Below are 22444 nucleotides of genomic sequence, written 5' to 3' on the forward strand. Positions count from 1 at the left end.
CTGGACATTGAAGAGAGTTGAGATGAAATCACTGGGGCTACTGAAGTAGGACTGTCCTCTGAAACCCTCAGATTAGAATTATGGAATATTATATACACCACAATAGCCAGCCAAGACTTGTTGCCAATAAAGGATGCATGTTGTCTTGTCCCTGACCTTATGTTGTACTTCACCAGTGTCTGGTGTACAAATCAGGAACAATTCCCATCTCCAAGCTCAGGATGAAGGATGAAGCTCATCTCTATCCTACTGTGCTTCTGATGTACCAAGACTACCTCCAATAAACAGTACAACAGTACAGCCCTTTTCTCAAGCTGGAGAGGGAAACATGGATCATATCCAAAAACACAGGAGCTCCAAATACTTGGAAGTTTAATGAGACACAGACAAGCCCCAGCCCCCCTCTAGACTGTGGAGTATAAGAAGAGATTGAGAAATTGTTCTCAGTTACACCACAATTCCAAAACACTCATGAATTCTTTAGAAGAACAGTACTACGCAGGTCTTCCCTCAAGCTGGGAAGAGCAGGATAGCTGGGAACAGGACTGTCCCTACTGTTATGAAACCCAATAGGTACAGTGTGACTTCTGAAAAGATCCCTGACGCTTTTTCTTGTTCCAGACTAACACATAGTGCTTCCAAGGGCATAATGCAATTCCACAGCTTCTAACTCAGGAGTGAAGCTAGCATTCTGCTGAAGATGAAATATTCACTGCAGCAAAAATATGTATAGACTCTGCATAAAATGTAGGAGCATAATTTAAGTCCCCATCAGCAATCCTGATGCTGATTTCTTTAAGTATGTCATCACTTAAAGAAAGCAGGATTATCACACTTGTGGAATATTATTTTTATTTTATGATATATAAAGAATTCTCTCCTTTGTAATTTTTCTCAATGAGCTTACAGTGAATTTATATACAATCGTACCTTGGATCCCAAATGCCTTGAATGTCTGACGTGACTTCCGCAGCTTCTGATTGGCTGCAGGAGCAGCACCTTGGTTTGCAGACATTTTGGAAGTTGAACGGACTTCCGGAACGGATTCCATTCAACTTCCGAGGTACCACTGTATTCAGTGTTCATAACCATGGAGAAAAAAGTATTCCAGGGCTGGGGGAAAAACACCACTGAGATCAGCTCTATGAATACTTTTGTTGTTGCATTGGGCATTACTAAAAAGGAAGGCATGTTCTCTGCCTAATAAAAATAACTACTACAACAACAATAATAATTTATTATTTATACCCCACCCATCTGCCTGGGTTTCCCCAGCCACTCTGGGCAGCTCCCGACAGAATATTAAAAACATGATAAAACATAAAACATTAAAAACTTCCCCAAACAGAAAGTCAGAAAGTTGTTTATTTCCTTGACCTCTGGTGTGAGGGTGTTCCACAGGGCGGGTGCCACTACCGAGAAGGCTCTGTGCCTAGCTCCCTGTAACATCATTTCTTGTAGTGAGGGAACTGCCAGAAGGCTGAAGGATGGGGGTGGAGACGCTTCAGGTATACTGGGCCAGATGACAGGAAAGATTCTTGCTTTACATACTTGGTAACTTTTCCATCAGATTTTCTCCTTCCACATCAGATTTGGACAATTTCCTTTTTGGAGCCATGACAGCAGGCACTAAGGTAGTCTATTTCAACTGTGGGGAGAGGGAAGGGAAACAATTAGAAGCTGACTGTACGAGATATGTTTTGTTATAAAATGGTGCACAAAAGATAATTTATGAAGCTACAATTCTGTTCTTGAAATGGCAGTAGGACCTGTTTGAAATATACCTTATTTACAATAACGAGTATCTGTGAATGGCAAAAGGGCCTACTACAATAATCTGCTGAAGTAAGCCATTTACCACAGTGAACCAATCCATATTGACAAGAGGTAACAAATATTAGATCAGTAGTTTACTTATTTTAGACATATGTGCAACTGGATGCATTTTCATGAACACATTGGACACAAGATCACAATTATTGTACACGTTGCATTTATTACACTTTATTTTTAATTCTGGATTTTTAAACTCTCCTATCTGTGTGAGACAAAAAGCAGTCCTGGTCACAAATCCTCCTCCCTCCCCAGTTTTCTTCAATATCCAACAGGTGATTTGGGAAAGAAAGATGAGGCCAAATGCATTAAATCCTGCTCTTTCCCACAACAAGGATAGGAAAGCTCCACTATCCGTAATCCTGCTGCTGTTTACAACTGTCAGCTGGGATCCTGATTTCCCCTCCCCTCCTTCAGGCCACAGAAATGCCTCCAATGCAGTGGAGGCTATCATTAACAGGCAGGGGAGAAGTGATTTTTGGCAGCGCCACCTCCTATGATGCTTCAGTGGGTCCTTGAGCCCTATATAATTCTGCATCCCTACCCACTTTGACAACTGGTTGAGAGCCCAGCTCAATAAGGCCAACAGGAACAGGACTCGTACCTGCGCTGTCCGTTAACCTACCTGAGCAACCGCGGAAGCGCTGCTGAAGGCCAGCGGAGGCCAAGGGATAACCACCCAACCTGCCTTTCAGAAGCTGGTGGGGGACAATCTCCTCCGCACTGACTCATTCAGAAGTACAACCCCTCGCCCGCTTCGTGGCTGTTCAGCCGGAGCTCTGCCCGAGTCCCACTCCTCCTGAATTCCCGGGACGGCGGGGCCTTAGTCCCAGTGAAGCGGCAGCGCTTAAGCAGAAGGCGCCCCTCACGCGGCGCTGAGAGGCAAATGGAACTCCGCCTCCCTTCCCCGCCGAGGCGCAGTTGAAACGGCGCGCGCGCTCCCTCAGCCACCCTTCGCTCCCCTTTCAAAGGTTCCCGCCAAGCGCCGGCTCGGGACGCGTCGCAGTGACGTCAGCGAACGCGCGACGCCTCTCCCTACCGGGCGCCGCGAAAGCGAGTCAGGCGTCGCTCCCGGAAGGGTGAAGCGAGGGAGGGAGACCGAGCTGCCGCCGCCGGAGAGGTAAGGAGCCGGTGGGTGCGCGGCGGGGGTCGCGGTGCAGGTGCGCCTGAGGGGCGGGGGGCTACGCGGCGTCTGCTTTCCTCTTCCCGGGGTGGGCCGGCCGCGGCTGTGGCCGCTGAGGGGTCGTCTCCCCACCTGTGGTGAATTTGTTGGGTTTTTTTTAAAAGAGGTTTTTTAAGAGGCTTGAGCCTCCACCCTGCGACTTAATTCCAGGTGCGTGGAATCCGGCTGTGATCGCTTCTCCGAAAGGGCAAGGCCGTGTATGTGCGCATGTATTTACATTTGCTGGTTTCCGTTGACCTAGTCCTAATGGGTGAAGAATTTTTTTTAAGGAGTTTGCCGTTTTTTGGAGGGTTTGTCTCTGTTTCGTCCGTCCCGGGATTGCTCTTTGTCATTAAAAAACTGGCCGCGGAGCTCTCCTTCACACGGAGTGCTGCCTGCTTTTAATGGCATTTCGGTTTGCTTCCTGCCTTGTCTCTTAGGCCTCTGCCTGTACCAGATACTCGAGTGGCAAATTATTCAGCCTCTCTGTGTTTCCCTGAGGACAAATGGGGATTAATGCCCAGAGCTTCCAATTCTGCCCAGTGTCTTGCTGTGGCTGCCTTGTAACTTAAGAAGAATTCCCCACCTGCATAAGAAACTCCTGGGTGTAAGGAAAAACTGCTGTGGTAGAATTAGAAAAGCCACTGTGCTCTGGGGAACTTAGGCAGCTTTCAAAATAAATAAAACTTGGCTAGCAACACGCTAACTGGCTCAACATTTTGGGAAAGTTGAAATTTCTAATTGACTTCTTGTGCTTTGTTCCCCTAGATACTGAAGGTTGAAGTGCATGACCAGAACTGAATTTAAACAATGAGTGAGCCGGAGCTGTTGTTGGACTCTAATATTCGATTATGGGTGGTGCTCCCAATCGTCTTCATAACCTTCTTTGTGGGGATGATTCGTCACTATGTATCCATCCTTCTCCAAAGTGACAAAAAACTCACCCAGGAGCAAGTATCTGACAGGTAAAAGATGCCTGCAACTGAAAAGTGGGCATCGTCACTTATACTAATTGACAACTATAGAGATTGATAATACTTTATGGCATCACATAGGCTTACTGAACTGCAGTAGGTGGGTTATATCTTGCTGTGTATGTATTTGGGAATACTTCTAAACCCGGCTTTGTGGCTGGAAATCCAGGTAGCAGGTAGGTTTGGGGTGTTTTCGGAAAATGAGGCTTGGTCTTTGTATATTTGCAAAGAAGAATGCACAAGATAGACTAGAAAAAGCGGAGCCTAGCTCCTGGATCCTGTCAGCTGGGCTGAATAAAATCCCCAGGATTATCATACTTAATCTTAAAAATGGTGAAAATTCAAAACAAACTGTTATTTGTAATATTTGTAATATTTTGAATGTTTTTGCTTTTTAGATTTTGATTTCTCTCTTTAGTCTTTATATGGACTTTTTCCAGCTTTTCTTCTATAAATATGTATATCTTTCTTCAGATCGTTTCTAGTCACATAGATGATAGCAAGGGACTAGTGGTGATGGTGGAAGGGGATAAGAAAACAGTTATTAAAAATCGCAAGGCTAATCTGATTGAAAATATCTGTGCTTTTCAAGTAGATTTTGTCATGTTCTATGACTGTTCACTTCTTTATGGTTTTAAAATATGGAGATAATATATGGAAATGTATGTACACTATAATGTTTCCCCACAGCAAATGCATGGATTGAATATTTGTATTTTTCTACCCTGATTTCTCGTTAAAAGGGGCTGTCTGGTCAATAACTGCTTGTATACTTCAGATATTTATGAGCAGCCCTGTGTTTTCTTCGTGGAGCATTTTTGTGTTTCAAAAAAGAAGTATATGAAGCAGCTCTCTGTGGCAAGGAATGAAACTGTTGCCCTTATTGGATTAATATCTAGTATTTGTTCCCAAATCATTTCTTGCTGTTCTTGAAATCTTGCTCAACACATGTTTTTAGACTATGAAAGATGATAGATTTTTATATGAAACTGTGTGAATATTGATAACTTGTTGGGAGGCTCTCAGTTGTATTTTGCATCAGTGTCACATGCAGTGTTCGTGCAGGAATATTTTTCTGTCTTCCTCCTTATTCTATTCTTCTATTTCATATGTATGATAATGGCTTTCTTTCTTTCAGTCAAGTTCTGATTCGAAGCAGAGTTCTCAGAGAAAATGGAAAGTACATTCCAAAGCAGGTACGTTTCCATTTGTGTCAGAATTTGAAAACTAAAGGGGAAACCTTAATTGTTCCAAGATTTGGAATGTAGTCTTAATAAAGATCTAAAATGCACATTGTAAGCACATTTGTGGAGTAGACCCAGTCATTTCTATTACTATTAATATGCAGCAATATACATCCAAGACAGCGGGGTATTCCATCATTCTAATTTGCTGTCATGTTGCAAAATTGGATCTATTACTATTTTAAAATATATTTACTAAGATCAGCATGCTTAGACCAGATTAAACTAATGTTAATTGCAGCAGTTAAAATGTTAATGGTTAGAATGAATCTGGGACATCCTGTCAATCCAAGGGGGGAAATCCCTATCAAATTAAAGTGGCTCATAACAGACACAAGCTAGCAGACTTCAAAGCTTGCATAGTTCCCAGATATTCCAACCTCATACATTGTCTAAATGTGTCTTTTGGAGACCTACTTTGTTTCTACCTCACATACTTTGTTTTAAGTTTTTTTAATGCACTAAAAAAATAATATGAGCAGCATATGGCTTTCAGTATAATTTTGTCTTTGCATCTTATCAACATTATGGGTATACTAGACGGAGGAAATTATTTGTATTGCCACTGATCTTTTGGGGAATGTGTAACATGATTACCTGTAAAAATGTTTGGCTACATCTCTGTTTATATCACAAGTGCCTAAACTATGTCACAGGCAAAGATACTTGAAAAAATTAAAGGAGGCTATGCATTGCCACAGTTTCCATTGAAACCTGGAAATATTTGGAAAAGCAGGGTAGGTCGTTTGCAGGGTAAATGTCTATCATCCTTATTGCAAGTTCTTCTACAGAGAAATAACCTGTGCTTAATTTTGAAGCCTTGCGTCCACTTCTTTCATCATTAGAACTTGTTTTTCTTTTTTCAGTCCTTTCTGACACGGAAGTATTACTTCAATAATCCAGATGATGGGTTCTTTAAGAAAACTAAAAGGAAGGTAGTGCCACCTTCCCCAATGACAGGTAAGTAAGAAGGCTTCCTAAGAGTTTGTTATATTCTAAAACATGAGCAATAGAGTAGTAATCAGTGTTTGAAACTCCCATTGTTCCAGGCAAATTTTGCGACAGGGAATTTCATTAGCATGAGCAGCTTCTGAGCTCTGGGTGCAGTACTGCACCTAAGATTTCAGATTAAAACTGCAGAATGGAAGAGGAGGAGGACCTTTTTCTGCCTCCCCACTTCCAGCTACTCTCTGAAGAGACCCTCTTAAGAGTATTAGGGGGGGTTGGGCAGGGGAAGAATTAGACCATGTGAAATATGAACATAATATTCTAACTGCAGTTCATTCATTTTCAGCTTTGTATTACCGTATTTTTCGCTCTATAGGGCGCACTGGACTATAGGGAGCACCTAGTTTTTTGGGGGGGGAAATAAAGGGGAAAAAATCCTCCCCCAGCCCCAAAGAGCAAAGAAGCCAAGACAGCCAGTGGGATCCATCCCACTGGCTGTCTTGGCTTCCTCTTTAGCCACACAGAACCTCTCCAGCTGGGAGAGGCTGCATGCGGCTTTGGCAGAAGCCAAGACAGCGAGCGGGATGGATCCTGCTCGCTGTCTTGGCTTCCTTTTTAGCCGCGGGGCTGGGGCGGGGGAAGCTGGGGCGGGGGAAGCTGGGGCGGGGGAAGCAACCTTGCCTTCGCTCCCGGAGCTTGCTGCTATCCGCAAGCCTTCAGAGCCCGGTGGGAACTCCCGGCAGGTTCCGAAGGCTTGCGGATAGCTGCCCAAAGCCCGGGGTGCGCAGCGCTGCGCTCCCCAGGATTCGGGCTGCTGCCTGCTATCCGCAAGCCTTCGGAGCCCGGATAGCTTCCTGCGGATTGCTTCCTGAAGCCTGCATTCACTCCATAAGATGCACATACATTTCCCCTTCACTTTTGGAGGGGGAAATGTGTGTCCTATAGAGCGAAAAATACAGTATTTGTATTACTGTTATAAAAAAGCGTGCCTAGACAAAACCTAGGTTTAAGGTGCCATTTAGCTCCTAGCTTTCATATCACAGTTTCTAACTCTGGTAGTAATAGGAACATCTGGTTTGCTTTTGTGCTTAACAGCAGCCACTAATTCTAAAGTCTACCTGGTTTTCTCATAAAATAGCCCAGATATACTTAAAGTCAAATTAAATAGCAAATTAAGGACTAAACCAGGGTGATCTCTTCAATCATGCTAAGGAGGTTTCCTTTGTTTTTAAAGTAGTATACCCAAACTTCAGAAATCCATGGGTGTGTAGGCTGTCAATTGTGTGGTCACTTTAACTGCATTTGCTTTGCAGATCCTACCATGCTGACAGATATGATGAAAGGGAATGTAACAAATGTACTTCCTATGATTCTTATTGGAGGCTGGATCAACATGACCTTCTCTGGTTTTGTCACAAGTAAGTGTCAGTTTAGGAATCTAAACTTGTGTGGCCTGGAGGCCTGATGCTTCTAAAATCCCCTGATGCTTCTAAAATCCCAAATTTAATCAGCGTTTTCATTAGCTGAGTGTTCGTGTTCCCTGTTACAGGTTTTAAGCTCCTTGTGAGACAAATTTCCCTTCAGTTATATTCCCCTGCAAAGCACTGTGTTTTATGGTGCTTTGTAATAATCATAATTGTTTCTGACCATATTTATATTTTTTACAGCAAAAGTCCCCTTTCCTTTGACGCTTCGTTTTAAACCAATGCTACAGCAGGGTATTGAGTTGCTTACTTTGGATGCATCCTGGTAAGAATCCTTCACTGTGCTTCAAACAATCTTTGTCTATCTAAAACTGTGAAAGTTACAGCAGTGTTGGGAATTGGGCATTTGTGCATTTGTTTAAATGACACTCAGTTTCTTTGGTTTGTTAGGGTTAGCTCTGCTTCTTGGTATTTTCTGAATGTGTTTGGACTTCGAAGCATTTATACCCTCATTCTTGGTCAAGATAATGGTAAGAAACTGCTATTTATGTAAAAGTAAGAGTGATTCTTGATTTAATAAATGTATCAAACTATGCTTAAATGTTTCTTAGGAATTTTGACCTAGTTACTAATATTAGTAAATTGTAAGAATTTCCAGCAATAATAGACAAAAATCTTGTCTTCAGCTTATTAAGGCTGAAGAAAGTTAAGCATACCTGACTGAGACTTCGTACCTTTTTCGGCCTAACTTGTACAATACAAGGGAGATATTTTGCTGTCTACCTCAGCACAGCACTATAATGCTCACATTCTTAATTTTCCTCAGCTTTGATGGTCTTGCTACTGTTATATAGAGTCACACAAGTCACTCTTTCATATTTACAGCTGCCGATCAGTCCAGAGTAATGCAGGAGCAGATGACAGGGGCGGCAATGGCCATGCCTGCAGATACTAATAAAGCATTCAAGGTATGAGGCTTCTGTTCCAATTGCTGAAACGAGCTGCTCAAGTTTCATGTAGCCTTGCTTCTATTCCTTGAATGTACAGAAAAAATACTTCAAAGGATTAAAACCTGCAAAAAATGATGGTCTTAAATATCTGTTTATTGAATGTATGCTAAATAAATTTTGTAGCTTATAGGAGTGTGATTGGAAACCCCTATTCTATTGTAATCTTTTCATGCTGCTTTAGGGTAGCTAAAACTTCCATTCATCAGGAAACACTAGCTGAAAAGATCAGTAATGGTGGAGAAGCTTAGCCAAAAGAAGTGCCCATTATTACCAGTGCATAGACAGGGGGTATGGGTGGGGTCCTTGGAAGACAAAATGGTAAAGTAAGAGTGTCCAGGGGGTAGCAAGTTTGAAAACCTATGCATTAAAATATACTATGCTAGTTGATGACCTGTATGGAGAAGATACTTAACATTGTATACAAAGTGGAAATATGCTGAACAGAAACTTGTTTTACAGTACTAATTGCAAGAAATAAGAAACAGGTTTCAAATCCCATAAGTAGCTTCATGCATTCTGAGCTGTTCTTCTGTCTGCAAGTTGTGCAGTAAAATAAAAGTTTAATCTCCAGAAAACAGCCCACTTGTCAAATGCTAGGCACTAGCAGCCATGTACACACAAACCAGAAATGCCCAGTGATCTCCATTTAGTATTGCAGGCAGTTGTTAGCTGTGAGGACCTGCCCCCTCCCCCAAACATGCCTGCTCAATGTATGTTCAATAGCCTTGCTGCTTCCTTGTACACATTATGATTCTTCTTTGCAACTTCCTACTATTTAATCACTCTGCACACATACAGTTCAGTCACAAACTTCAGTGTCTTTGTTCAAGATTCAGAGTATAAAGCAGCATGAATAAATTAAGGCAGAATTGTTGAGCAAAGGCTTTTTTCCAAGATAGAAAGTAGGTGGTTGGTGCACTTCTGTTGACTGCATCAATGTTTTTTCTTTATCGCTACAGACAGAATGGGAGGCTCTAGAACTGACTGACCATCAGTGGGCCCTAGAGGATGTTGAAGAGGAACTCATGGCTAAAGACCTCCGCTTTGAAGGCATGTTTAAGGAAGAGCTGCAGACGTCCATGTTCTGAGTTGCTTCATATGGTTGGCATTAAGTCAGTTTGTGTTTATTTATCTATAATGTACTCTTACTGGTGGCCAGAATAAAGATGGTCAGAACTTATGTGAGTTATATATCTGCAGGACAGAGTCTTGCTTCTGAGGTCTCCTCTGATGCCTTTTGAGTCACATGGAGCTCTGATTTGGCAGCTGCTAATAGTCATGTCAGAAGGCAAACTACCAAACTTGTAGTGATTGACCAAACTTACTGGAAGAAACATTTATATTTCAGGAAAACTTGAAATTAAGTGTGGGTCCCTGCAAATTTTAAATGTACCTGCTACTCTAGAGACATACAAAGCCTATGGCAGAATCCATTAATGATTAAAATATTGGTATAAGATTTAACCCTTGAAGGATCTCTCATTGCCAGGGCTCAGCCTTGCTGCATATGCAGCATAACTGCCAATACTCAAAGACTTGAATTTAGATGAGAGAAGCATCCAAAGATGATTCTCCTTATTGTTGCCATTCAGTGGTCCACAGACTGAGGTACTCCTCTGTTTACTGGGAGGCTGGTTCTTTTGAGGAGAAAGGCTTGATTAGGGACTGGACTAGAAGCGACCTGTTGTCTCTAGAGCCAATCCTTCTCCTGCCCCCTAAGTGCATGGTCAGAGGTTATGGGTCTGCTGGAGCAGTAACTAAACACTGATTTTGGTATTGAAAAAGGACCATTGGTACACTTTTGACTTTAGCTGGCACCAGCACTGAATCTATTTGTGAGTAGACTTCTTTCATTTTAAGAATTTGATTTAAATGTTTTTAAGACACGATCTAGAACCAAGGAAAATCCCTTTTTTATTAAGATACTGGTTTGCCTTTGGAAGACAAGCTTTGAGCTTTTGCTCTTATCGTCCATTAGGGAACAAGCATCTGAAGTCTCCCAACATGTATGACCTAAGGTACTTGGTGAATTATAGTTCAGTGCTTCTTGAGGGCTCGTTTGTATAATCAGAAGACAATGCACATTCCTCAGATTCATAATAACAGAACTAGGTTGATTGGATAAAATGTTCTTTAATGACTGTGGGTCAGTTGGCATAGTGTGACAGTAGAGAAAAGGCTACTGATGCCATAGTCTGAAGTTGGTCAGAATGTAAGCATTTGATTATCCTTTTGGAATAACACATGGCCTTGGCTTATGTTTTTATGCCTGAGAAAAATGAAGGGAGCTGTTCACTGTATTTGTGTCTTTAAGAAACAAGATAATGTGTCAATGAAATGGACTTCTGGTTCAGCTCTGGTCGCACAGTAGCTAGTACTGTAAGGGAAAGTATTACCTCCCACCTGGAGCAGCTGTATCTGCCCGTGTCAGTGAGGCTCTGAAATATATCCTGTTGCCCATTTCTGCCTATGTACAGCTCTCCCTTACTGTAGCAGTATATTTATGTTTAGAGTAAGTTATAAAGTGTTCATTAGTGAAATTCAGAAGCTTTGACTTTGTTCTCAGATTCTAAAGACACATCTCTCCATCCAATTGTAGGCTTATGTGAAAACTGCTTTTAATATGATAAAATCCATTCTAAGCAGTGACCTAATTTGACTCCAGCATCAAGACTGCTTTACTAAAAAGCATTGCCCCCCTGCAACTGAAATGGTTAAAGCTATCTATACACAATAACTTGAAAAGCAAAAGAAGATTTATCACTAGTGTATGTTTGGGGTACTGGGAGATGGGTACAGCTGCTTGTTATCTCCATGTTTATAGCAAATAAACTCTTAGACTGCTCTTCAACCTTGATGGTGTACATATTCCCTGCCCCCCTTTGTGGCAAATTGTAAATCTGCTCTTGAGGGGAATGTAAAGAGGTTTCTGTACTATAGCAGATGCTGAATGTTTTAAGGTACATGGAGTAACTTTAAATGTTCACTTTGTAGTTAATTATTTCTAAAATCACTTTCACAATATCTCATCCTTTCCTTGCAAGCATTTTCTCTTGAATAGCTTTACAAAATGAGGCAGCTAAAAGCTTGAAGAACTTTAAGGCAGTTTTGCCATAATGTAGATAGTTGGATTTGTACCATCCCATTGCTTGACAAATGTAGTGGGAAACCATGACTATATGATCAGTTACCCTTTGTCACGCACATTGCGGATAAGTTATTCCTCAAAAGACAGGAAGACAATATCTTAAGGGTAGTATCTTCTGATCCAGGCCTAGATAATGTTCAGTGTTCATTAGCCTGTGGGGAAAACACTATAACGTCACACTATTGTAAATCACTTTAATAGTGCATCTGGCAACAGAAAGGATTATTTGCCTAAGTTTCCATGGTTCAGAAGCATTAATTATCAAATCTTAAATAGCTCACACCTCACACCAGCCTTTCTACTGCAGCTGCTGCAAGGTGGAGCTGTTTGGTTTGTAATCCTCTTCCATATCCAGCAGTGTCTCAATAATTGCTTCATCCTCTAAGGTATGCTCCAGGACCTTTCTGAAACCGATCTGTGCACTCGGATCCAAGGCTGAGGCCTCATCTAGAGGAAACAGTTCACTTGAGAGCCTAGACATCTGCTGAAGTTCATTCTCAAAGTCAGTTTTCCTGTGCATCCTCTCTGATGGCCAAATAGCTGGGTTATCTTCAGTGTAAAAACAAGAATGCAACTTATCAGTCCTGCCCCTAAATATCTGCACAAGTTGATGAATGGCTGTTACATAGAGGGATTTTCAGCATAAACACTCCTGCTAAGCTTCCATTGGCCAACATGTAAAGTAAGTGCAAGTACTAGCCTTTTCCCCCCCTAAAGAGGAACCCAACCCACTGCTTTTAGCATTCTAATATCAATTACTCAAATATCTCCCTTCCAGCTTTGGGGTAAAGTATCTTCATGTTTGTCAATAGGTGATGGCTTGAAAGCAAGTGTGTAGCAATGGATGTGAAGGATTCTAAATTATGAATGCTAATTGGGCCACAGTGGTCTAAAGAAGGGATGATTCACCTATGAGCTGCATCCTGCCTGCCAAGACTTTTCTATGCCCTTCTCTTCTCTCTCTTTCTCCTCACCCCCAGGAATTTGGCAGGGATGGTGGTTAATTCTTTTACCCATTCAATTCTTCCTGCATGTAGAGTACTTCTCAGAAGGCTTGTGCAAGTTCAGGATGCAAATGGTCTCCCACTCACCTGATAAATTACCTGGTGAGTGGGAAAGAAGCGGCATTGCCATTGTGATGGAAGGATCAGAGTACAGAGCCTCCATCTCCCTATTCACCAGATCAATCATTGGGTCCAAAAGGTTAGCCATCCTGGTCTAAAGTATTCCTCCCTAGCCATATGTAACTGTTTCCAAGTCAGAAAGTCTTATTTCAAGGATATGCATGCTAACCTTTTATGCTGTTCAAGCCCTTGGCTTTATGCTGAAATTATTTGCCATGGTACACCCTATAATAATGCATTCACTCTAGCAGCTATTGGTTAAAAACTTGATTAAAACTTGTTCATGTAATGGAGAAATAACTAAAGATACATCACCAGGTTACACAGTCTATTACAGACTCTGCAGGTATGCAACTCAATTGCTCTTTACAGTGCCAGTTTTAAAAAGCCATGTCTGGTAAGCAGGGCAGACAACACTTACCACTCATATTGGCAAGATCTTTCGGGCTCTGTGGAGAAACATCAGTGGCACTTATACTTCCTTCTGACTTCACAGGCCTTTCATCAGGTTTGCTAAACACCACAGAAACATGTTATGGAGACATTGTTCAGTTAAACATTCTCTAAAGTGTATGATCTCTACCAAAATTTTACACTAGTATATCTTAGCTTTTTGGATCATGGTTTAGAACTTTCCTGTATGTTGAGAAATAAATGTGCTTGCACCAGCAATTACAAAACAATTAGTAGAGGTGGTCTAAAACTGAACCATGAGGAGCACCCTAACACTGTGCTTTACCATTCCACAGAGTAAGGCAGTGGGATTTGAGCATCTCTGAAAGGTGGCAAATTGTTAATTAATAAATAAATGTATTTCTCATGTGACAACATATTTTGAGCCAGCTCTTTGGACCAGTCTGAAGCCACATCAACAGCCATCCGAATAGAAGCTCAGTGCTATTCATCCTAAGACAAAAATTAAGCCTGTGACAAGCAGAGCATACCTTAGATGTCCTTTCCTCCATCTCTCACTGTCTTCTGGGCTGATGAAAAACTGCCGGTCAGCCATGAAGATGGGAGGATGTAGCCATGTGTTTTCCTTGCTTGTCAAGGGTTCCCGTTTTGTACATGGAATGTTGGAAGCGGTAGTCACTGGAATTAAGTTTGGCCTGAAGAGGGGATTCTCCTTTTCAGGAGTGGAAGAGACTGGTAAAGATGACTGGGGGCAATACACAGTTGAAAGAGTAAGTTCTCCCTTCTGACTAAAGAGATCTGCATTTAGGGGTGAAGAGGGCTGTGTTGTCTGCAAGTCAAAGTTCTGATCAGTGGTGGAATCTGGGGAGGGGGGGAAAGGAACCAAGAGATCTTCCACTGCTCTGTCAATAGCTGCAGTTAGCTCCTTACGGCATCTGTTCAGCTTTTCTGACATCTCACCTGAAAGGAAGAAGTATCACGTTGTCCAGGAGTTTGGTTATATAAGAAAATATAAAGTTGGGAGGGTGCGCACAGATTGAAATCAATACTAAGTTGCCAATCCATTCAGTTATAGTGCAGTCAGCTAATCCTAGCATTTCCTTTTCTCAATATACTATGTCCTTGACACAGATGGATTACTGAATGTTAATGCAACATTAAAAACAAAAAGGATTAAAAAATCAGATGCGATTTTTCAAATACTTCACACAGAGGCCATGATTTTTACATGAGTGCTGAAGTACACTTTAGATTGTTTTATTCAGGGCTACTTATAATCCATTGTAGTTTGACATTTGCATAGCATACGATACTTCCTGCTAGACTTTCTTCAGGAAGACATGTCTTCAAAACCTTATTCAGCTGTTAAACTTGTCAGGTGAATTTGAGACCAGCCTAATCTACGTTACAAGGCTGTAAGGATAAGGAGGACCCTTATACCCCAGCTCGATCACCAATACCTGTGGGAGAATCAATGGCTGTCCCCCAAGTTGGTGAGGCACATTTGACATCAGCACAAAACTGATCCTTCAGTGTTACTGACCTCTTGTGGAATGAACGTCCAATAGAGATTTAGCAGGCACCTGCAATATTAACCTTCAAAACTCTTGCTCAAAAACTTATTCAAAACTCATCAGGCTTGTGTCAATTAAGGTGTGTGTGTCAGTTTTACTAGACACTTGCTCTAGTAAAACCCAGCCATAGAAATCCCGTTATATTCTCCCAATATATCCAGAAAGCCACTACAGCTTACCTGGTTCTTTACTTGCAGTCAACAACCTTTCACTTCATCTATTAACAAGGTATAAGAATGGACCATTTTTTCTACTCTTGTGACTACTGAGTGGTTAATAAGTGCTAACGAGTAATTTAACACACTTTCATAGTTTGAATAATAGCCCCTTGTAAATTGAACGTGGAGCAATTCATCCTACACACAAATCAACTCTGAATTGTTCACCTGTTGTGATGGATTACCAAGTAGTCCCAATATCAAGACAAGTGCAGGATAGAAGATTGATTGCTTAAGCACTTTTGAGTAACATGGGGATGATCAACAACTGGATCTGGATACTTCTAGTAAACAGTCTGTTGCCTCCCCCCTCTATTGAAGGTTTTCAACTGTCACGGAACCTTTCCCCTCTGCTAGAACTTTCTCTCAAGATTGTACTTGGTGCCTTTTGCCCAACAGCATAAGACAGACCATTTCAAAATCAACTTTGAGTAAAATCATCTCTCTGCCACATAACCTTCTTGGTGCCAACTGATGTTTCCCACCTAGCATTTTTTACCTAGTGCTTGTCACATAACCCAGGGCTGTGGTCCTTTAGAGGGTACTGGGCTCCATCTCACATTAGCCCCAGCTAGCCAATGATCAGCAATTATGGGAACTGTAATCCAGCAACCTCTGGATGACCACAGGCTCCTCACCCCAAAGCAGGCAATCAATGATAAGAATAATGAATTTTATTATTTATACCCATCTTACTGGGTTTTCCCAGCTACTCTGGCCATCTGACAGCATATATATAACATAGTAAAATATCAAACATTAAAAACTTCCCTATGTCTAAAAGTTATGTAGTTCTTTATCTCTTTGGCATCTGTCACCTCTGCCTTTTCCTTAGCACTGCTCCATAGCTGATCCAATGTAGGACTTAATACTACACTAGGATTCACTCAAGAACCCCCACATTTTAACATGGATTGGCAAAGAAGGAAATCAGCTATTCAACTTTCTTCCAACTGTCCTTTTGTGCTTTAACAGTAATTTTAATTCTTTCCATACTCTGGTCACATAGCTGGAGAAGTTAACAAAGAAAACTAGTTCCATTTTAGAAATCAAAATGACAAAAAGAATGTTTTTACATGAGATGCACCTCTAATCCATTTTATAATCTTGCCTACATAGTCAAAAATATTTTAGGCGTAGCCAACACAATGGTATCAGGTGTAAATTATAGTTTGTATTACTGTAAATATATTCTGGTCTTGTCTTTTTCCATTACATTGGTACCTCTGGTTAAGAACTTAATTCGTTCCAGAGGTTCGTTCTTAACCTGAAACTGTTCTTAACCTGAAGCACCACTTTAGCTAATGGGGCCTCCCGCTGCCGTCGCACGATTTCTGTTCTCATCCTGAAGCAAAGTTCTTAACCCAAGGTACTATTTCTGGGTTAGCGGAGTCTGTAACCTGAAGCACCTGCAACCTGAGGTACCACTGTACTTACCCGACCTTTTATGCTTTATAATAATAAAAGCTTCTTAAGTTAGTGTAATCAAATACATTGCTTACACTATAGTCATTCAGATCTACTTTTTACAATGGGAATCAGAGATAAAGCTATTTCCTCCCAAGCCCAATAGGAAATTAATGTCTCAGCAAATGGAAATCCTTGCTCTGATGGGATGTGCTAGTTGAATACCTTACAGATAAAAGCTGGCCCAGAGTTTTCAGAAGCAATTTCAAAATAAAGCTAATTTTGATCAAATTTATGTGTACTAGGTACTACTGTGCTCTTGCAACCTTGTATATACTGCTGGTTTGCAATGACTTTATTGCCTTGGGAGGGGGTGGGAGAGAGGAGAGAGGAGAGAGAGATATATATTTACAGACAGAGATGATATTTTTTAGAATTATGCATTTATCTACATGCATATCCTGGGCACATTTATCTACATGTACCATGATTTTTAAAACACAAGTCACTTGGAATCCTTTGGGTAACAAATGAGTAACAAGTCTAAATAATAAATAATCAATAATAAAATTGCAGAGCACCACTGTATTCCAGAAAATAAAGTTCCTATAACATTTACAGTGTTTCATACAGACTACCAATTAAAAACTAGAGATACAGGTTTGAGTATCTATTTCAAATCCCCATCCACCATACAGAAAAAACAAAGTCCACACTCAAGTGCAATCCACTCCTTTTTAATTTTTTTTCCTTTTATACAGTAAAGCCAGTCACTTACAAAGTGCTAGTCTAAAAACAGGTTTTGACACTATACAGAATGTACACACCAGCTAGGATCCAGCCTGGTCAGAGGCAAATCCAGGTTCCTAATACCATCTTTACAGCATTTAGAAGAAATTTAGTTCAGGAGCCCAAAAATCACCCAAACACAAATGTGCACACTATCTGACCATACAGAGCAGTGAAAAGATTGCTGCAACAGTATGGAACAGAAATACATATGGTTACATTAAATTGCTCTTTGCTTTTAAATATCTGTTTCCTTATCTGTCCAAATGTTACATTCCAAAGTAAATATAACCCAGAAAAACAGGAAAAAACAAAACAGTGCAATGCTACAGTTTGAACTTAGCCTTTAAATAATTCCAGCCCTAACCCCACCCACCAACCCAAGTGTGCAGGAAAATAATATCCAGTTGAGACAAGACCTCAAATCAATTAAAGAACCTGGAAGCATTAGCAACTGAACCAAACAACTCAAATTTCAGTGTTTAAAAGGACTATCCTGGAGAACGCAATAGTAATCACTGGAAGATAGTGAGCAAAATGCAGCTGACAGCAATGAGGACTCTTCTGCTCTGTAAGTTAACAAGAACACAATCACTTTTAATCAGTTTTGTTAAAATGATGTGGCCTGACGATGCCACTGGCTACCACTTGCCTGACGTCATGCTGATAAAGATCAGCACAGAAGCAGTCTGGGAGAGGAATATTTCTTAGTTTGCTGAAGGGAATCCGTGGGAATGTGTTCAGAGCACAAAAGTGAAACACATTTACACAGGTGCCAAGGTAGTTTCAAAGCCATGACACTAAATGGGAAATGCCTTAAGGTGTCATAGCAGTGTGCATGGGAATTCCACGGCGTTACCTGAAAGCTCCTTTCCTAGAAGGTTCTTGTCTATCATCCTCTGTGGAGGAGGAGGCTGTGGGTAGGAAGAAGTCAAACAACATTTACTCTTGCCATCTCTCAGCCAATGAGAAAAAAATACTAAGGAGGTATGAGGATAGCAGAAGATTACAAAAAGAGAAATGAAATGGCTAGAAAGAAAAATAGTGTGTCTGAGACCACCCAAAAGGACATATGCCACTGGACACTGATTCCTATGCAGCCTTCAAGAGATGGGTTCTGAACTTTTCATGGTGTGGCTGAAAGTGCAGAGAAGTAGAAGACAGTTGACAGCGGAATTTCAAAAACTACCAGGGAAAGTTATTTTAGCTCCCCAGTGAGACACTTGAATAAAGAAGCCTTGTGATTGCACAATATGTAAGTTACCAACTAGATCAGGAAGAAACTCAGAGCATATAAGTCTTCATGTGCGTTGGTGTGAAGAATAGGCCCCATGAATACTGCTGCTGGAAAGGCTGGGGGTGGGGGAGAGTTAATCTTTGGGACGGATCCTAAATAATTGTTTTATTAGCACGCAACAAGAAAATGTGGGGATTGTGACTCCTGTATGGGACACAATGAGCCAGAACAAATATGCAATTTTCTCTTTTTATTAAAAGCACACACAAGCTCACCATGCCATGTCAGCAAGGGACTGACAGGAACATAGTGCCAAAATGTGCTGTGCAAGATTGGAACTTGTGCCAAATGTTCACTTCTCTTTTACTCTGGAAACACAAGCACTCAGGCATCTTCCGCAATGCATAGAGCTCAAACCAGAGTTCTACTTACAGTCAAATGTTGTTTCCTCTTGCAACACAGCCCCACTTTCATGCATTGCTCCAGTCATACAGCATAGCTCCTGCTTCCACACAGTTTCTGCCAGACTACACAGTCAGATTTAGATAACACTTTATTGAATAACTATTTGTTTAAAAGCTCTTTGGCTATGATATACCCAAGTCCTTGACATCTTATTGCTTCCCTATGCTATCCATAGTTACTGCTCATTGAGTCCTTCTGTACTGAAACTCCTGTTTGATTCTTACAAAAATCAGTTCTTGGATGCCTTTTAAAATTAGCAATATGACTTGTTTAAACCCCACCACATAGGTTCAGTTGGTATCCATGCCATCACATTCCTCAGATTTCAGCTCAGTGCTTATGCAAGGAGCGGGGTTTCCCTTGAGCATGCCATCTCTACGTTGGTAGAAGAGGACATATGCCGCTTTTGTCTGCAAGGCAAGGTGAAAAATAATGGGATTAAATTGGTCTTCAAGCCTGCATGCAAGAGAAGTCCCAGTACCAATACCCTGTTCTCTAGTAGCTCTGTAGATCTACAGCAGCCTCCCACAACTTGGTGCACTCTGCATGTTTTGGACTACAACTCTCTATCATCACTGTAGTGCCACATCTGGAGGGACCTATGTTCGCTACCTGTGTTCGATAGAAATAGATAGTCCAGCATTCATTCCTGAAAGTGATTTAGGCAAACAGTGTCAAGAAAGTCTGACCAAGTCAAAAAGAGCTGCACTCAGCTCCATCTTCCTTATTAGTTTCCAGGTGTATGCCTCAATTCTTTTTAGGAAACATTCTGCATGTCCATTCCTACCTCGCAACTGTGCCGATTTAGCAGCTGCATAAACATTGTTAGGGAGTATTCGGGGGGGGGGGAGCTGAATCTCAGATTTCATGCCCTTTTTTAAAAAAAAAGGTTTTTAAACACACTGCTTACATAGCAGCCAGGCACACTGAAAAGTGAAGTGCCAATGAAATCCCTGTCAACCAGCATCTTAATGTATAGAACTATGCAGCGATGAAAATGTGTATTGTTGGTCTGAGCCTCAATTTAAGTACTGAGCAATGCCCCTGTAATTCTAAAAGTTACAGAGTACATCAAGGTATATTCAGTTGACTTCAAATACATACCACTATTTGATCTTCGGATGCTGGAGACACACTGCTGTCATCAAAGTAGTACCATTTGCCATTCACTTTATTCTTAGCATATGCAGTATCTACCAGGGAAGCAGACAAGACATAATGGACTTGTTTAGAGGTACAGAGTGAGATTTACAAGTGCTGATAGCCCACAGTTCCATTTAACAGTAGCTTTTTTTTGGTTAAACTCAGTAATCAAAGGCCACTTTGTGCCTAGCTGACAATGGCCAAAAGGAGCATGAATAAATCATGAAGAACCATTAATAGTTTGAGATTAGAAAAACATTCTGATTTGCTAACTGTGTCAAATATGTGGCAAACCTTGAACAGTTTAATCAGATTCTCTTTTACAACTTAATTGAATGGTTTTATGTTTTGCACAGGTATTTTTGGTGCAACAGGAGCAACTACAAAGATGCTAGTCCCAATCCTCCAGTGGTACAAATGTGATGGAGGTTCAGTGGGACAGAGGAAGAAAGCCTTGATTTGAAGCAGAGCAAAGGCTATTGGTTTAAGAAGGCATTTACTCTAGTTATAATAAAAGAGAACGTTACTGAGAAGGCGCAGCACTGCATTGGGGCAAGGCATAGCTTCACATTTTTAATAGCAAAGGTCCAATGTGCATTTGTGTGGTACACACACAACTCACAAGTTGTTGTTGTTTTAAGCCCCACTTCCAAAATGCACACTCATAGGGAATGGTGACAGCCTTTACATAATCAGGGATGCACATGGGGGGGAGCCTGCATTGTTCTAAAGTCAAGACCACATTTGAAGAGTTTCTCTTAGTCCTTTTACGAGGCAGAGTGGGGAATGGAAGGAGCTTGATAAACCAGCCCCAAGTCAAACCCTTCTTCAAAGAGCCAACTTCTCACCTGATGGAGCAGAGATCAACCCATTGTTCTGGACCAGTGGATGTCAACCAGTAGGAATAAGCAACAAATAGCTTGTACTAGGAAACACATTTATATTAGGCCCTATCTACTTTGGCATGACATTAGTGGGCTGAAATCTGGATCACCCCTGCTACTGTTTTTTCAAAGGCCTGGAAACGATGCCTTATGAGGAACGGCTAAGGGAGCTGGGCATGTTTAGCCTGGAGAAGAGGAGGTTAAGGGGTGATATGATAGCCATGTTCAAATATATAAAAGGATGTCACATAGAGGAGGGAGATAGGTTGTTTTCTGCTGCTCCAGAGAAGCGGACACGGAGCAATGGATCCAAACTACAAGAAAGAAGATTCCACCTAAACATTAGGAAGAACTTCCTGACAGTAAGAGCTGTTTGACAGTGGAATTTGCTGCCAAGGAGTGTGGTGGAGTCTCCTTCTTTGGAGGTCTTTAAGCAGAGGCTTGACAACCATATGTCAGGAGTGCTCTGATGGTGTTTCCTGCTTGGCAGGGGGTTGGACTCGATGGCCCTTGTGGTCTCTTCCAACTCTATGATTCTATGATTCTGTTTTGTGAAACCAGAGTTTAAATTTGTACAGTATTTCAACAAGTTGCAGCTCCATCCACCAGAGCATCTTATCTGAAGGAGCAACTGCATTTTGCTGCCCACAGAGCACTCAATTCAGTTTTAAAATATTACTATAGTCCATACCCAGTAAGCCTGACTAACTCCTGGGGTGGGGGGGAGCCTGTGCTGAAATCTGTCAGGTCTTCCACTAAGTTCCTTTTATCTTGCATATTATCTAATGGGAACATTTTGAAATTCTGCAGTTACACATCCAGAAAGAACATAATTACTCACAGTGGCCAACACCCATGCCTCCATAGTGATTGGAAACAGCAATGAGGTCATACACATATGGGCTTGCTGCCGGGTCACAAACGAACTCAGACATGTTCAAATCCCTACAAGAAAGAGTCACAAGGGAAAGGTCAGCCAGCAACAAGTGCAAGGTGATACTGAAACCTCAAGACAAATAAAAAGACTTCCATGAGCCCCCAGACAGTGCTGTAAGCACCCAACACTTCTTTTTTAAATATCCCAATATTTAGCGTCAGTAACTGACTTCACTGCCACTGCTAACTCCTAGCCGGAAAGCCAGTTCACAATATCAACCTCAATAACCACACAGTGCTCCCCCAATGTCCCTGCAGATGCAGGAACAGGCATTTCCACAATACACCACAAATGTAGTGGCAATTTTTTCAGTTGCAGCCAATGCTGGACGATTTCCATGATTGCAACATCTGTGGACATTGGAAAGCCTGGTTTGCATGAGGCACTGTACAAATGCATTCTCAAAGTGCATCGAGACAAAACTGACTGTGTGACCTAACCTCAAGTAACTTTTGGGAGAGGTGCTCAAATATGGTAGCTTAGCAGTTGTTGTTCAGAGTTGGACTTAT

At 41.4% G+C, this 22444-nt stretch overlaps 4 protein-coding genes across 7 annotated transcripts in view; 1 reads left to right on the top strand and 3 right to left on the bottom strand.

The window, feature by feature from the left end:
- The window catches only part of FANCD2 (FA complementation group D2), a 39720-nt gene extending 36934 nt beyond the window's left edge, over nt 1–2786 (bottom strand). For both annotated transcript variants that reach the window (XM_081900233.1, XM_081900232.1), the window contains exons 1-2: nt 2459–2786; nt 1552–1648 (exon numbers count right to left, since the gene is read on the bottom strand). In XM_081900233.1, the coding sequence (XP_081756359.1) occupies nt 1552–1618 (67 nt within the window). In that variant the 5' untranslated portion in view covers nt 1619–1648; nt 2459–2786. The remainder of the gene's footprint in view (nt 1–1551; nt 1649–2458) is intronic.
- A 76-nt stretch (nt 2787–2862) lies between these two features.
- On the top strand, nt 2863–11446 carry EMC3 (ER membrane protein complex subunit 3). Its single transcript, XM_081900386.1, has 9 exons — nt 2863–2953; nt 3764–3960; nt 5108–5165; nt 6080–6173; nt 7475–7579; nt 7829–7910; nt 8036–8115; nt 8471–8553; nt 9555–11446. The coding sequence occupies exons 2-9, from the start codon at nt 3806–3808 to the stop codon at nt 9681–9683; spliced, it is 786 nt and encodes a 261-aa protein (XP_081756512.1). The 5' UTR covers nt 2863–2953; nt 3764–3805; the 3' UTR covers nt 9684–11446.
- A 477-nt stretch (nt 11447–11923) lies between these two features.
- LOC309363874 (uncharacterized protein C3orf62) lies at nt 11924–17028 on the bottom strand. Of its 2 annotated transcripts, none has more exons than XM_081900388.1 (4): nt 15242–17028; nt 13812–14241; nt 13289–13380; nt 11924–12292 (listed from the first exon to the last, which is right to left on the bottom strand). In XM_081900388.1, the coding sequence occupies exons 2-4, from the start codon at nt 14234–14236 to the stop codon at nt 12042–12044; spliced, it is 768 nt and encodes a 255-aa protein (XP_081756514.1). In that variant the 5' UTR covers nt 14237–14241; nt 15242–17028; the 3' UTR covers nt 11924–12041. The 2 variants fall into 2 exon arrangements, with proteins under 2 accessions (XP_081756514.1, XP_081756515.1); XM_081900389.1 differs by lacking the exon at nt 15242–17028 and adding an exon at nt 15035–15229.
- Nucleotides 17029–17201: 173 nt separating this feature from the next.
- The window catches only part of USP4 (ubiquitin specific peptidase 4), a 35098-nt gene continuing 29855 nt past the window's right edge, over nt 17202–22444 (bottom strand). For both annotated transcript variants that reach the window (XM_081900259.1, XM_081900258.1), the window contains 3 exons: nt 21840–21943; nt 20076–20164; nt 17202–19381 (listed from right to left, as the gene is read on the bottom strand). In XM_081900259.1, coding sequence (XP_081756385.1) covers nt 19262–19381; nt 20076–20164; nt 21840–21943 — 313 coding nt within the window. In that variant the 3' untranslated portion in view covers nt 17202–19261. The remainder of the gene's footprint in view (nt 19382–20075; nt 20165–21839; nt 21944–22444) is intronic.

The sequence above is a fragment of the Podarcis melisellensis genome, assembly GCF_964234715.1.
Source record: "Podarcis melisellensis genome assembly, chromosome: 2".
Lineage (NCBI taxonomy): Eukaryota > Metazoa > Chordata > Lepidosauria > Squamata > Lacertidae > Podarcis > Podarcis melisellensis.